General features: G+C 52.8%; 1 protein-coding gene across 1 annotated transcript in view; it reads left to right on the top strand.

The window, feature by feature from the left end:
* CR1 (complement C3b/C4b receptor 1 (Knops blood group)) overlaps nt 1-14,921 on the top strand; it is a 66,323-nt gene that overhangs the window by 34,178 nt on the left and 17,224 nt on the right. Inside the window, exons 34-49 of the mRNA XM_074163525.1 lie at nt 498-626; nt 1,558-1,756; nt 2,212-2,397; nt 2,880-2,976; nt 3,697-3,779; nt 4,774-4,965; nt 5,127-5,309; nt 5,878-6,063; nt 6,202-6,295; nt 7,113-7,195; nt 7,800-8,222; nt 8,603-8,626; nt 11,553-11,654; nt 13,547-13,729; nt 14,422-14,604; nt 14,721-14,900. Coding sequence (XP_074019626.1) covers nt 498-626; nt 1,558-1,756; nt 2,212-2,397; nt 2,880-2,976; nt 3,697-3,779; nt 4,774-4,965; nt 5,127-5,309; nt 5,878-6,063; nt 6,202-6,295; nt 7,113-7,195; nt 7,800-8,222; nt 8,603-8,626; nt 11,553-11,654; nt 13,547-13,729; nt 14,422-14,604; nt 14,721-14,900 — 2,527 coding nt within the window. The remainder of the gene's footprint in view (nt 1-497; nt 627-1,557; nt 1,757-2,211; nt 2,398-2,879; nt 2,977-3,696; nt 3,780-4,773; nt 4,966-5,126; nt 5,310-5,877; nt 6,064-6,201; nt 6,296-7,112; nt 7,196-7,799; nt 8,223-8,602; nt 8,627-11,552; nt 11,655-13,546; nt 13,730-14,421; nt 14,605-14,720; nt 14,901-14,921) is intronic.

Below are 14,921 nucleotides of genomic sequence, written 5' to 3'. Positions count from 1 at the left end.
CCTGGAGTCAAGTGCCTGACTTCACAACCGGGAATTTCTCTGTAAAGAAGCAGGAAAATCAAACATATTTCAAAGCCAGCCCCACGTTGGTTAAATGCTTAGTTTTCTTTTTGTTTATTTTAGTATGAAAAAATCTATTTTTGCAGCTCTTGAAGTGAGGCTTCTAAAATCCAGTAAACGTTTCTTTCCAGTAGGAAAATAATTTCATAGGAAACACCCTATTTGTGCACATTCTTGCAAGATTTACTTGTATTTTTTAAACTACTTTTCTACTGAGGTTCATTTCCTAGTGTGCAGATAGGAGTGTGAAAACGACAGTATTTACAGCAAAACTGTTTTGTAAATAAAAGGAGTATCAAATAAGCAATCTAGTGTCCTGTCTTGGGGTTGTTTTTTGTTTGGGTTTTTTTTTTCATATTTACTAATCAAACCTTCTCACAGAGCACTTTAAATGATTTTGCAGGCTCATTCTTTGCCGGATGTAATTTGCTGCTCAGGTAATTGCTGCTGCTCAGATAATTGCTGCTGTAGCAGCATCCCTGGCCTTTCCTGGGAACTGCGATGACGGAGGCAAAGCGTCACTGCGGGAGCGGAGCCCGTTTCCAGCCCGGGCAGTATCGGGGAAGGTGGGTGCTCCTCTCCAGGTATAACCTTCCTTCTCTTGGCCGATCCCGGCTATTCCTGCACCGGTTGCATTCTCTACCCCAAAAACCAGGCTGCAGCTCCGAGGATTAAACCAATTGCTCCCTGCCTGGCGTTTGCTGGCTCGTACTCCGTGCTTTGTGGTGACATGGGGACAAAATGAACGGCGGTAATACAGAAGGTGTAAAAATTGCCTTTCCGGGTTACTGGCGTTTGCCAAGAGATGGAGTTCAGTGGTGTTCCGGCAAGAGAGGGGCAGTGCCACAGGTAGGACAGAAAGGTGCCACCCAGTTCCCTGACTCTGCAATTGTATTTGTTACTGAACTGGGACACAGGACATTTCTGCGGGCTCATGCTGACGGCTGCGATCCTGATAATGCTTTGAGGAAGAGGAGGCAATGCCCGTCTGAACACCTGAGCTGCCGTCCCTCACGGTCCTCCTTTGGTCATTCCTTCGAGCAGGGGGCTGGAGGCTGTTCCCGGGGTGCCCAGGTAACCCCCCTCCCGGGCATGCCCCAAACCTCACCGAGCTGACGCAGAGGGAGGGGTGCAATGACGAGAAGACGAGGCCACGGTGCCACCCAGGTGTGGCAGGAGGACAAAGTCTCATCTCTTCACGGGAAATGGCCTTGAGCTGAGGACCGTGGGCAGGGCGACGGGGATGGACCAACGGCGGACGGGATCCCCGGCCGGGCAGACACTCCCACGGATAAATCACGGAGGTTGTGTCCCGCGTTACTCACCTCCCGGGTGAAGCCCGTCTGTGTCGGCGGGGCAGGAGGGGGCCGGTGGGGAAACAGGGGGCAGAACCCGGTTCTGGCCGTTCCCCGGTTGTGGCGGCATCGTTTCCTACCGGACAGGGGAGAAACGCCGTGGGAACGGCCGCGGGGGTCCCCGTCCCGTTTCCTACAACAGCCGGAGGGAAAGAAACCCAACCTACGCCGGTCGGGCTGCAGCGGTGACACAAGTCCGGGAACACCCCCCCGGCACCGGAAGGGGCCGAGCGCCGCGCTCCGCATCCCTACGCGCCGGCCCGCGGAGCCGGGAGCGGGACTAGCCATGGGGCTACGGTGGCTCTGCGCGGTGCTGCTGGCGTTGCCCGGCGTTGCCTGGGGTGAGCGGGGCCACGGGGGGAGAGAGGGGCTGCGTGGGGATGGGGTTCCCCGGGGATGGGGAGGCGTGGGAAAAGGGGGATGGGGAGGCGCGGGGAAGGGATAAGGTGAGTTCTTCCCCCCCTTCTCCCTTCATCCTTCCCCCCCCCTTCTCCCTTCATCCTCCTCCCCCCCTTCTCCCTTCATCCTTCCCCCCCCCCTTCTCCCTTCATCCTCCTCCCCCCCTTCTCCCTTCATCCTTCCCCCCCCTTCTCCCTTCATCCTTCCCCCCCCCTTCTCCCTTCATCCTTCCCCCCCCCTTCTCCCTTCATCCTCCTCCCCCCCTTCTCCCTTCATCCTCCTCCCCCCCTTCTCCCTTCATCCTCCTCCCCCCCTTCTCCCTTCATCCTCCTCCCCCCCTTCTCCCTTCATCCTCCTCCCCCCCTTCTCCCTTCATCCTCCTCCCCCCTGCCCGCAGGTGACTGCCCGCCGCCGCCGAGGTTTGTCTTTGCGGAACCTTCCGGGCCCCTGAAGGATTCCTACGCCGAGGGGGACAGGGTGAGGTACAGGTGCCGCCCGGGGTACACGGTAGCTGCGTCCAAGCTCCCCGAGATCACCTGCGAGGCTGGCTCCCGCTGGTCGGAGAACCCCGACTTCTGCATCGGTGGGTTCCCCAAATGGCGGGCTCCTGGGATCAGAGAGGGGGGTTGTACGGGGGGAGGGGAGGGGGTAGGTGCCTTCTGCTGCACCCCAGACCCCGCTCGCGATTCAGCCCCCCTGAGAAGGATGCACCCCGGGTTGTTGTTTTAGGGCAGCTGAGAATAAGCTCTTGGCCTTCCTGGGGCTCCCCTTTCTGCTGAGAAATGCTGATCTCGTCAGCTTCCTTTCTCAGTAAGCATATTAACTTTGGCTTTTTTAATTTTTCCTTAGCTTTATTTGTGCTTTTTATTTCTGTTTTAACTTTCAATTCCTTGGATGTTAATAGGGGTCTTGTGTCTTTTCTGAAAGTGCCGGTACCTGCTCATGGGGCCGTTAGATGCCCGAGAAGTGGTCAGGGAGTCTGTAACGACACTGACCAGCACTGTCACCTGCACTTCATTATCGTGCTGGGAAATAAAACTAACGCTGGGCACTTGCCCTTCACAGGAAAGTCATGCGGAGAACCAGAGATCCCGAATGGAAACTTTGAGTACTCGACCGACCTCCGGTTCGGGGCGACAGTAAATTTCACCTGTAACGAGGGGTAAGTGTTGGCCCAGGCTGGGAAACGGCACCCGTGGGCGACTCGGAGGCTTTCAGTGTCTGGGGACAGTTTCCTTGGCAAGCAGAGGCACAGCAGGAGGGGTCTGGAGCAGGGAGCCACGGGGTCGGGCTCTCTCCTGCCCGTGCTGTCAAAAGAGATTATCCCTGGGGATGAGAGCATGGTCCTTGCAGATTGATTTTTGCTGCTTTGCAAAGAATTTTATTCCTTTCCTGTTGGTGCTCATTAGTAACTCAGTGTTTGCTGTTTTGCTGTGGGTCTGGCTGCCCGTGTCTCTGTTAGAGGGTCTCGGGAAGAGGGGGCTGCGGTGTCCTGGGGGTGCCGGGAGCAGGGGGGAGAGGGAAAGAGAGCGGGTTAAGGCAGGTCAGTCACTCCTAGCTCTGCTCGGAAAAGAAGTTGCTATTTTGATCCACCACTGCCCAGCCGGGGGCTGAACAGACTCGGGGAGGAAGGAGGGGGTGCCATCTGGCTTCCGCTCCTGTGAGCTTGTATCCACCCACTGCAAGTATGAAGTTTCCTCTGACTGCATCATATATTGCATTTTTTAGGTATTGAGAAAATCATATTTTAGAGGAGGGCTAGCTGGTTTTCCCCTAGGGTTCAGCTCCTCCAGAGAGTACCACTAGAAACTGTACAACTTTCTGAATTCCCCAAGTATTTTTTCCATTTTTTTCAAAGCGATTCAACCTTTTCTTTTCTTAGGTACCGATTAGTTGGGGCGCCGTCTTCACAATGTGTACTTAAAGGCAATGACGTTTACTGGAAAGAAATTCCACGCTGTGACAGTAAGCAGATCTTAAATGTTTTGCGTACATCCCTTTCTCGAAGCTGTTGCCCTGTATCTGGTAGTTTGGGGAAGGGCAGGGGGATACTCTCTTCTTGGCACCTAATGCAAATTCCATTAGCCTTTAATGAGACCGACTCCTTACCTCTACCCCAAACAAGCTCCCTGGCTGGAGCTGGGGATGAAAATTAAATGCTAAGGAGGGATCTGTGGATGTTGGCAGCAGCTCTATCCTTGGATCTGGGAGCTCTCTGCCCTGCTGGTGCGGATCCAGCGTCGCTCACCATGTGTTTTCCATCAGACAGATGTTGCTGGATTTTTTTACCCACAGCTGCGCTCGACCGGGACTGGGAAGCCTTCAGACATGACTGCACCTCCAAACTCTTAATTTTCAAAGGAGAAATGAATTCTAAGAGTTTTGTTGGTGCTATTTGGGGTTTTTTAGGGTCCTGTGGAATGGGCCTGGACCTGCTCTGGCAGGGGGTTGGACTAGATGATCTCCAGAGGTCCCTTCCAACCCCATAGCATTCTGTGATTCTGTGATCAGCTGCTGATAGTTGAGATGGTTTGCTGCTGCTGTAATGTATTCTGGGCTCAGCCTCGTTAGCGTAACGAAGGTAGGAAATGCCAACACTGGTAGGTGAGGGTCGGTCCCACACTGCTTGGTGAGACCATGTTTATTGCCTCTTCTGCAGTGTCTCCTCTTGGACAATAGATGTTTTGCTGTTTTACCATTTATCCATTAAAAAAAAAACTGGAAAACATTTGGAATTTAAAGATGCATTCAAGACTTTAGGTTGAGATGATTGCTTTAGGGCTGCTTCCCAGCTTTTTCTTTGGCTTTCATTACTTTTTTTTGTTTGGGATTTTTTTTGTGGTTGGTTTGTGTTGTGGTGTTGTGTTTTTGGTTGTTTTTTTTTTTTTAGCAGCTAGGCCTCAGTTTTGCATTTGATGGAAATGTTCTTGCATTTTCTTGCTGTTGTTTTTCCATGCAGTTATTCCCTGTCCACCACCTCCGGAGATTGAGAACGGGCAGATCATTAACGGGCACACAGACTTTGTCTTTGGCATGGTTGTAACTTACAGCTGTAACAAAAACTTTGCTCTTATTGGAGATGATAAGATTCACTGTACGATGGACGATAACCTCGAGGGAAAATGGAGCGGTCCAGCCCCTGAGTGCAAAGGTGAATGCCTCCTTTCTCTCCTTATTCTTTTGCCTTTGTTTCTCATCCCTCTCCTGACGGGCTGCCAAACATGAGGGGGTTGATTTGAGTCTAAAATGGTGTCGCTGCCCGGCTTTTCCTTCTTGTAATGAATATTCTTACCATCTTATCTTCACTTCCAGTGGTCAAATGTGAAAATCCGGAAGTGAAGAACGGGAGAAAGTTGTCTGGCTTTGGCACTGATCACACCTATAAAAATACAGTGACCTTTGAGTGTGATCCTGGTCACGTATTGAATGGTAGTAGCGTAGTTACTTGTGAAGCAGACAGTACCTGGAAGCCACCTCTGCCAACGTGTGACCCAGGTGAGTACAAACAAATGTACTTCCTTGAGCAATTCTACTGAAGAAGGTGTAAGAGCTGTTGGGCAGGTCAGCACCCCAGCCTTGGGCACTGGTAGCCATGCCGTGCCAGATCATGCTGGTTTGGGTCCTCGGTGTGGCACCCCAGGCCAGTTAGATATTTATAGCTGAAGCAATTTATTTGTGAACAGCAAATGATCCAAAAGTGCACTGAAAGGGGAGACAAAATTGCCTTCTACCCCCGAGAGACTGCTTCACCAGCTTCCAAAGCTGTTGGGGATGTTGGCTTCTGAGCTGAGCCGAGTTGGGGTCCCACAGGTCGGGTTGGTGGCCAGCGATGGAGCGTCTCTGGGGCAGAGATGTGACCCATTCTCCATCTTTTTCTCCCGTGAAGCAAGCTGTGATACAGGCTTCTGTTTGCTAAGTGGGTTGGATGCAACCTGTGTCCCAGCCGGTGACATCCAGCCAGGTTAAGATGCTGTGTGCCCCACAGCAGGGAGCTCTCTGGTGTTACTGCAGACCCTTTGGGTCCCCTTCCATGACTAACCTTGCCTTTGTCTCCCATTGTTAGTCTACTGCGGTCCTGCTCCGCGCTTCCCTTTCGCTGAGCTAATGGGGTCTGCGGGTGACAGATACCCTGCTGAAACGAAGCTGACGTATCGCTGTAAACCGGGCTACACTGCAGCAAAGGGGAAGTCCTCTGTTGTCACCTGCCTGATTGATGCAACTTGGTCTGCAGACTCAGACTTCTGCACACGTGAGTGTCTCTGCTCCTCTCCTGCCTTGACGGACCGTGCGAGTGACCTGCACACGCTTCAGAGGTTACTCTGAAATGTGGGTCGTGCCCATCTCGGGGTTTTTGAAGTAATTCCCATGCTGCTTTCTTTTCCTCCAGGGCAGCAATGTTCTCCTCCCAGGATAGAGAACGGGGATGTGATCGCAGACAATTTCCTGTTTGAGACCGTTGTGACATTCACCTGCCATCCCGGGTGAGTGGATCCCTGCTTAAATGGGACCGACTTGGGGGTCAGACGATGGGGATCACAGGCAGTAACATCTGCCCCCGCTCCCCCCCCGGGTTTTCCAGTGCAATCTCCAGTGAAACCAGGTATTATCACAGAATCACAGAATGATATGGGGTTGGAAGGGACCTCTGGAGATCATCTAGTCCAAGCCCCTGCCAAAGCAGGTCCACCCAGAGCAGGTCCCACAGGAACGTGTCCAGGTGGGGTTTGAATGCCTCCAGAGATGGAGACTCCACCACCTCTCTGGGCAGCCTCTTCCAGGGCTCTGCCACCCTCACAGGAAAGAAGTTCCTCCTCATGTTTAGGTGGAACTTCTATTGTTCAAGTTTGTGCCCATTCCCTCTTGTCCTGTCCCTGGGCACCACTGAAAAAAGACTGGCCCCATCCTCCTGACACCCACCCTTTAAGTATTTATAACATTGATCAGATCCCCCCTCAGTCTTCTCTTCTCCAGACTAAAAAGACCCAAGTCCCTCAGCCTTTCCTCGTAAGAGAGATGCTCCAGGCCCCTCATCATCTTTGTAGCCCTGATTTAGCCAGAGATTACGTCCCCAGTGAGATGAGCACATGGCAACACACGTGTGCTCGGTGATGCAGTGAGCGGCTTCAGTTCCGCTCTTATTAGTGCCCTTATTTAGTGGCTTTGGTGTGGGCAGATCCCATGTCATGGCAGGGACAGCTTCTGGTTAACAACTCGCCTGCGTGCGGTGGTGGGGAGGCGGGGAAAGAACCCTTTCTGGGTTGTCTTCTGGAAAGTACTGAACTTCTTCTCTTTCTTTAGGTATGAATTAAAGAAGTCATCTGCCAAATGTGTGGTATCAGGAAACGGAGTCGACTGGGATACGGCACCTCCCTACTGTGAAAGTAAGAGGGAAAATCCCTGCGCAGAGCCATTAAGATAAGGCTGCCTTGCTGGTGGGCTCGGGCTGCTCTTACTTGTATTTCCTAACTCAATCAACTGTAAAATTAATGATTTCAGTACTAACTCATGCTGTGAGGCCTTAGGTGTGATACTCTCATACAATTCAGAAATTTTGCTGGCAAAGTGGAAGAAGTGAGGGAAAGGCAGAAATGATAGGGGGAAAAAAAAAAAAAACAGTCACAGGAGGAAAGTTTTCTTTCTTTAATTACCAGGAAAAGATGAAGATAATTGGATAGTAGAACTGAGTCCACTCAATGTAGTATAACGTTGAAAGGGGGATTTATGAAGTCAGTGTATAGTGTTATGTGAAGGTAGAAATGGCTGAAACATTTCTTTTAGCCTCATTAGGCACTGCTGGGGGGGACACCCCGGAGCTGTGGCCAACGGGCAGTAACTCAGGTCCAGCACAAAGCAGGAAAACTCAAAGTTATTTTCAGTTGCTGCTAGAGGCTCGGCGTTTGGCTGCACCTCCTTCTCCCCGTACGCCTCTTCACCTTTTCAGTTAGGAGAGGTCCTCAGACACTCTTGCTGGTGTTCCTCCCCTAGGACAGCGCCCAGACGGTCTCTGTGAGGAGCCCCCCACGATTGACAATGGGGTACACAACGGCACCAAGGGCACCGACTTTGTCCATGGCTCCGTTGTGGTTTATAAATGCAGGGATGGCTTCACCCTTGCTGGAGCCGCCTCTATTCACTGCATCGTGGATCATCAACACCACGGAGTCTGGAGCAAGCCTACTCCTGAATGCAAAAGAGATGATGGTCCTGTGGAACATGTTCTCTGTGGAAAACCACCTACAATTGACAATGGGGTACACAACGGCACCAAGAGCACAACATTTGCCCATGGCTCTGTTGTGGTTTATAAATGCAGGGATGGCTTCACCCTTGCTGGAGCCGCCTTTCTTCAGTGTATGGCAGGAGATCAGGCCCAGGGAGTCTGGAGCAAGCCCACTCCTGAATGCAGAGGTAACTCTCCTGCATCTGTCTTGCTGCTTCCTCTCTGTTCCTTCCTCTGTGAATCCTCAAATCAGCTCATTCTGCTAATAAGCCTTCGATGCTTCCTGAAATAGCTTCTGTTAAAATCTAGTGCCAAAAGAGGCTTTAGGTTGCGGCACAGACTCGCAGGCGGTGGAAATGTGTCCTGGTAAATACATCTGAATTTTAACAGATAAATGTGTGTGGAGCTGGGCTGAGCATGTTGACCCAAAGCAGGGATCCCCTTCTGTGTGTGGCTTGAATTGTCTCCTGTGTGCATTGGCTCCGAGTTGAGATGCTGCATGTTGTGTGGTTTGATGAATTACTGCGCTGAACCCCGAGTTTCACATTTCAACTCTCTTCCTTTCCAGGTGGAGCGAACATCATCATTGTCGGTAAGTAAAACATATTCCTGAGCCCCCGTACCATGCTCTCGCCTATTGTCGTGTTATTGGCTCCTGTGTGTTCTGCCTGAAATAAGCTTCAAAGCCATCCACCACGGTCTGTCGTCAGATTTATATTTTTTTCTTGCTTTAAGATGATGCTGTGAAAAGGTTGGGGGGGGAAAAGGGCACCAGGGAGGGAGAAGACAGTTAGATCTGGTTGGAGTGAAGACTTAAGCTTCTTATTTGTCTCTTGTAGGAATCTTCCCCCTCCTCCTGGCGATGCTGGTTATGAACATCTAGATTGGGGAACGGGGAGGCACCTGCAGACCTGTTGGACTTGATCACACTGACCCGATCCCAGAGCACTGCTTCTGTCTCCTGTGAAATTGGCCTTGAAGCAGCGACAACTGCCCTTGGATGACAAAGCACTTGCACTTCGGGCTGCGGCTGCGACTTGCGACGGGCCCAGCAGCCCGTGCACGGGGCTTGGCGGCTCTCTGCCACCCCCGGGGGAAGATGACCTGAAGATGCTCTTCACAAGTCAACCGCTGTTATCCCCGTGTTGGGTCGCAATGATGCCAATAGACCTTCGTGCTGCAATAAAGTAGGCTCGAGAAAATCCTACGTTTCGGGTACCTCCCCACCTCCAGCTTCTCAGCCCCACTAAAGTCATGTTCTGCCTGGTCCTGATCAGGAGTCAGGGGTTTCCTAAGCGTCCTGAGGTGGAAAGCGGTGCTGCTGCCGACAGGATTAATGGTGAATGTCTTTGTGTGAGTGATATTCACTTGAAAAAATGAAGTTCGATACAAACAGGATGCCTAAGTTGGGTATTATCTGTGGGTACCGAAAGCATTGAAAATGTTCCTGTAAAAGCTCAGTTCTAGCCACTACTTCAAGGCAAGTCTGAACCGTTGTGCAAATATCAATCCATGCAGATCAGAAATTTTTAGCAGAGAGAAAAAAAATTAAATGCCTTATTCTGAAGACTACTAATCTGACATTTCCTGATGCTGCACCCAAAGTAGGTGCAGATGCTCGTCAAGCCTTAATTTACTCCTCTGTGGGGAACAGGACACAAACGCCGTGTCTTTTGTGCACTTTGTTTTCATCCTGTCTGAGCTGACCCAGCTCGTCGCTGTGGTGAGGATGGTTGGTGAGGGTGGACGGGGGTGAGTGGGGCAGCGTTGCTGTCCCCAGGCTGTGCCACGGGGACAGCTCGGGTGATGGGACCTCACTTGCCTTGTCTAAATCAAACACACGGGCGGGAAAAATGCCCTTGATTTGTTTGGCTGATAGAAAGCTCACATTACGGTGTTCACGTCCTCTCCTGGCTTTAACTCAGCATTGCTAAATTATTTAATAAGCTAACGAGGTATGTAGCATCTCGGAAAATGAAGTAAAGATTTGAAGGTTTCCTGGGAATCCTATTTATAAGGGAAACAAAACTGTGATTGGATTTAAACTTGTATTCAGCTCATGCTTGAATCCAGCTTGAGACAGCAGGACTTCTAGCTGCTGGTAAAGCAAGATTTTGAGATTTCAGGTTTTGTCTGCTGCAGAGGTAAATGACCCATCAGAGCTTCTCGTGATGCGCAGTTGGGAATGGGAAGTATCCGAAATGTGTCTACTACAAACTTTTTGTTTCTGCATTTTCACCAGTGCTTTCCTGTTAACAGGAACATGCCTCTAATTAGAGGGGAAAACCACAAATAGCCATTTCCATCAACACGTTAGTCTTGTTCCAGACAGACCCACAAAGTTCTCCCTTCCCCGCAGAGCTCTCTCCTGCTGTCACTGGGGCACCGTGAGAGGCTGTTTTCGGAAGCCAGTCTTGCAGAATAAGCACTTGCAGATTGTTGGTCATTTTTATATATCTCTTACGGTAAGGTATGTGAGTGCCTAGATGGAAAAAAACACAACTGTAAAGCCTCATGGCTTGGTGTTGTGGTTTGTCATTTTTAATCCCTACTCCATAGTTGAGAGTGGTTTTTCCAAATGCTTTACCGCCTGCTTTGGAGATCAGCTTGAAGTGATCTCCCACAACAAAACGGAAGGAATTTTGAATGCTGTGACAGCTTCCGGGGGTGGTCGGCAGAACGTTGGTGAAGAGGGCTTATCTAGTGTCTTTGTAACTGCATTGTACATAATCTTACTTTATAATCTGAGAGTAACCGGCCAAATGCAATTCTGAAGTAGAAATGTTGAACGTGTAAATATTAGAAGTTCTCTGTCAATAAAAGGAATCCAAAGACTTGAGTAACGCACGTCTTGCTGTTGTTCTAGGCTTAGGAAGTATTCTCTGCCATGTGAGGTGGGGAGCTGAGGCTGCTGCGCCTGCTCCTACATCAAGAAGTCCTGTCTGTGGATTTTTATTCTCCCAGGGATGATGCTGGCTTGGATGAGTCCTGGGGCAGCCAGGGTCGGGTCGGGAGGATTTGGGTCCATGGCTGCAGGGGTGTGTGTGGGGCTGGGCTGCACCCACGGCCCCCAGGGACAGACGTGTCCCCAGCTGCTACCAGTACCAGGTGTGTGGGAGGAGGGAATGCCTTGCTCTGCCCTTCCCCGGTTCCTGGGAAGAGCTGCTGTCACCGCCTGGGGACTTGGCCAGAGCCCGGGCCACTACTGGTCAAGGATGCTCTCCATGGAGGGCACAATTTGGCTAGTAGCACCTCTGTGCCTGTGCCCTCCCCTCTTTCACGGGTGCCAGTGGGTCCCAGGGACCCGTCCTCCCCTGCTCTGGGAGCCAAAAGCACCAGCAGAAGTGGTGTGTGGGACCTGCAGCGTCGCCCGGGGGTGGTGGCTGAACCCCTCCTGTGCTGGGGAGCCCATGGGTTCCTGTCCCGCGGCCCTGGGAAGCCCCACAGCTGCGGCTCCTTCCGCATGTAGGGGGCAACAGGGGGAACTGGGGTCCCCATATCTTCCCGCAGTCCCCCAGGAGCCACAGTCTGCGCTGGGGACCGGAGCATGGTGCTCGCCTTCACCCTCTGCCTCCTGGGCAGCTCCGCTTTGCTCCCGGCCACCGTGGCTAGGGCTCGAGGTAAGGGAGACCGGCAGCTCTGCGCCTCCGGGGCCTTCCTCCCACATCCCTCCTCCTCCTCCTCGCTGCTCCTCTCCTCTCTGTGCTGATCCTTTTCCTTTTCCCTGTGGAGATAGTTAAGAGCCCTGCACTGGTCCCAGGTGGACCTCAGCATGCCAGACCCTGAGCATCCCAGGGCCTCTGAGCCCCCTAATGAAAAAGACCCTCTGGGACAGGACTGGGGCCACCCCGTGCCCTTCAGTGGCCACGGGAAAGGGAAGTAAAACCTCGTTGTGGAAGACTATGGAGAGTCTTTCACAACCTGCCCAGGTTCTCGTAAGAAGGGGCTTGACCCCTGTGTTTGAACTGCCCAAGTAAAGCTGGTTACGGATACAGCATCTCACAGCAGTGAGACGAGGAGCCCGTTCCGGTAACAGCTCGTGTTTGAGCTCTGTCAAGTTGAAATTTGTTGTGACAAATAGAAATGCACTGGGGTGAGGCAGGAAAGTAAAACGGCAAACAAGTCTGAAAGCCCACAGGGCACGAAAGCCTGGCAGGTAGCCCGCGGTGACCTTTCATCTTGGACAGGGTAGCCCAAATCAACAGAAACTTGGCTCCATCTCTGCAGTATGGTTTTGTTCACCCCTTTCTGCCTCGCAAGTGTAGGTGCTGCAGCCTGGCTGCCCCGGCAAGGTTTGAGATGTGTGTCGGTACTGTATGGAGAACTTCTGCCCGTGTCCTCAATCGTGTTAATTGTTCACTGGCATCTTAGGGGAGCGAAGGCTGACCCTCCTGCCTTAGGTGGCTCGGTGACAGGCTGGGAGTCAAGCATCAGTGACTCTGAAGGGCCGGGTTATGTGTTGTTGTTTTTTTTTTTTTTAAAAATAATTATCATTAAGTCAACATTTTGCAAAAAGGTTAAATCGTATTTTCTTCTGTTATACTTGGTTTCCGATGTGTTCAGCTGCCGTATGTGCGTTGGGTTCTCCAGCCGTGTGGCAGTAACTGCCACTGCTCGCGTGTGCTGCTCGGTGCCGCAGAGCTGTGGTTCTCAGCAAAGCCAACCTCAGGGGGGTGCGAGGGGCACGGCAGGGACAGGCTGCACCCCAACAGCTCAGAGGAAGGGAGCTGTGGCCCCCGACTCAGGAACCCAAAAGATATTATCAGTGAAAGGCTTTTTTTTTTTTTTTTTTTAACCTTCTTTCTCCATTCCCATATCTAGTGCAAATATTTGCCCAGTAAGGAAGAAGCTGTTTCTCTGTGGTTTTGGTTCTGAACGTCTGCCTGCCCACCCGCCTCTCTCATCTCTGCCTCTCCCTCTCTCTTTCTCTCTCCAGGGGTTCAATGCAAACAACCCCCAGATACCCCTGGCCACACACCAGCAGGTTCACAGCCGGGTTCTTTGTAGCAGCAGAGGTTTTGCCCTCACTGGCGAGGGTCCATCCCCACACTGTCACAGCGGTGCCATGGGCAGCGTGGCACGGCACCCCCAGCCCACGCTCTGCACCCCCCCCCCCCGCCTGGCTGCGCGTCCCCACAGCACAGACCCCTGGACCACAGTCGGTCTTGGAGGGTGCTGCCAACATTTCTCCAGGTCGGATGGGACCCAGGGGATGTGCTTCCCAGTCTGTGGGTCAGAAATATGCAGAAAGGCCACGGAAGGCTCTTGACCTCACCGGGTCAAGAGTGACACGAAGTCCTGGACCCCCAGTTCTTGCCAGCTGAGGGAGCAGCAAGGTCCCCTGGCAGCCCAGGGAGAACCTGGGGACACCTGCCCCCACTGCATCCTCCACCACATCCCATTGCTCAGGGACCAACAGGCTGCGTGGACCGTCAACACGGCAACCATCGCAGGCAGGAACAGCCTGAGAGCTGTGTAGGCAAACAATGATTTATTTATCTGCCTTTTCCAGCTCCCCAGTGCCCGTTCCCACGTGTCCAGTATGGGAGGAGAGTGTCCATTGCTCGTCCCTTCTACAGGATGGGGGACACCGTGAGCTTCGTGTGCAGCACAGGGTACACCCTGCAGGGCTCCCGCACGAGCACGTGCGGAGCTGACTTCAGATGGAGACCACCTCTGCCAACATGCAAAAAGGGTGAGTGTCCCAGCGCGGTGACAACCACGGGGGAAAGCTCCCTCCTGTGCCTTCCCAAAACTGGGGGGAAAGCAAAGCCGGGCTGCGTCTGTCCTCCTCGCTTCGCTTCCCAAACCAAAGTGCTGCCAGCTTGGCTCTCAGAGGGACAGAAACAGCGCAGGAGAAAGGAGCTGGGGTGGGACACGGGGGTGGCTGCAGCCTGTCCTGTCTGAGGCTGCCAGAGGGATGGGGAGACGTTAACCCTGGGGCTGAGCTGCTGCCTGGCAGGAGGCTGTAACCTCCCCAGGGCAGCGCCGGGAGGGCAGGACCTGCTGCCCCAGGGGGGATTTCTGTGACTCTGCTTCTGGTCAGATGTGGGATGTTTTCATCTTCCTCCTGGAACGGGAAGTAATCACAGCTTCTCACTGCTCTTCCCGCTTCCATGTCAACGTGCATCTTCTGCCAAATCCCATGATGTGCCTGTGAGTTCTCCCCTTGGGACTGTCCTTATTATTAATAATTTCCTCTGGGAGCAGTGCGATTGTAATCTTGGTGCTGCTGTTAACCTTTTGTTAACCAATACATTGATAGAGCAAATGGAACCAAAAGCCGAGCAGAACTCAGGATATTACCCTGATATTACCCAAACAGTCCCAGCAGCACACAAAATGGCAAACAGCAGACCCACAGGGCAATTTCTTTTCCCTCTCCAGAGGCGATGTGTCCTCAGCCACCAAACATCGCCAACGGGCTGCACAGCGGACAGTCCTTGGACAAGTTTTCCCGGGGATCGACCGTGTCCTACAGCTGCAGGGACGGCTACGAGCTGGTGGGGAACGTGTCCATCAGCTGCGCGGAGGGTGGGCTGTGGAGCCGGCCCCTGCCCCGCTGCGAAGGTGGGTGGCTGCGGCGCTGCTGGCTGTGGGGCTGGCAGAAAGGATGCTGCGTGTCCCGGCTGCAGGATCTGGCCCGTGCATTGACATTTAAAGGATGCTGCCCATGTTCCCCGCAGCAATCGGATGTAAGACACCCGAGGTGCAGAACGGGAACGTCTACAAGCCGCAGAGCACCTACAAAGCTGGAGAGATGCTTCACTTTGACTGTGACACCGGTTACGCCGCAGAGGACGCCTATGAGACCCGGTGCCAGCCGGGGGGGACCTGGGACCCGCCAGTGCTTGTCTGCAAGAAGGGTGAGCGTGGTGCCCGCTGCT

This window comes from Numenius arquata, chromosome 24 (genome assembly GCF_964106895.1).
Source record: "Numenius arquata chromosome 24, bNumArq3.hap1.1, whole genome shotgun sequence".
Classification (NCBI taxonomy): Eukaryota; Metazoa; Chordata; class Aves; order Charadriiformes; family Scolopacidae; genus Numenius; species Numenius arquata.
This window is presented reverse-complemented; position numbering and strand designations above follow the sequence as displayed.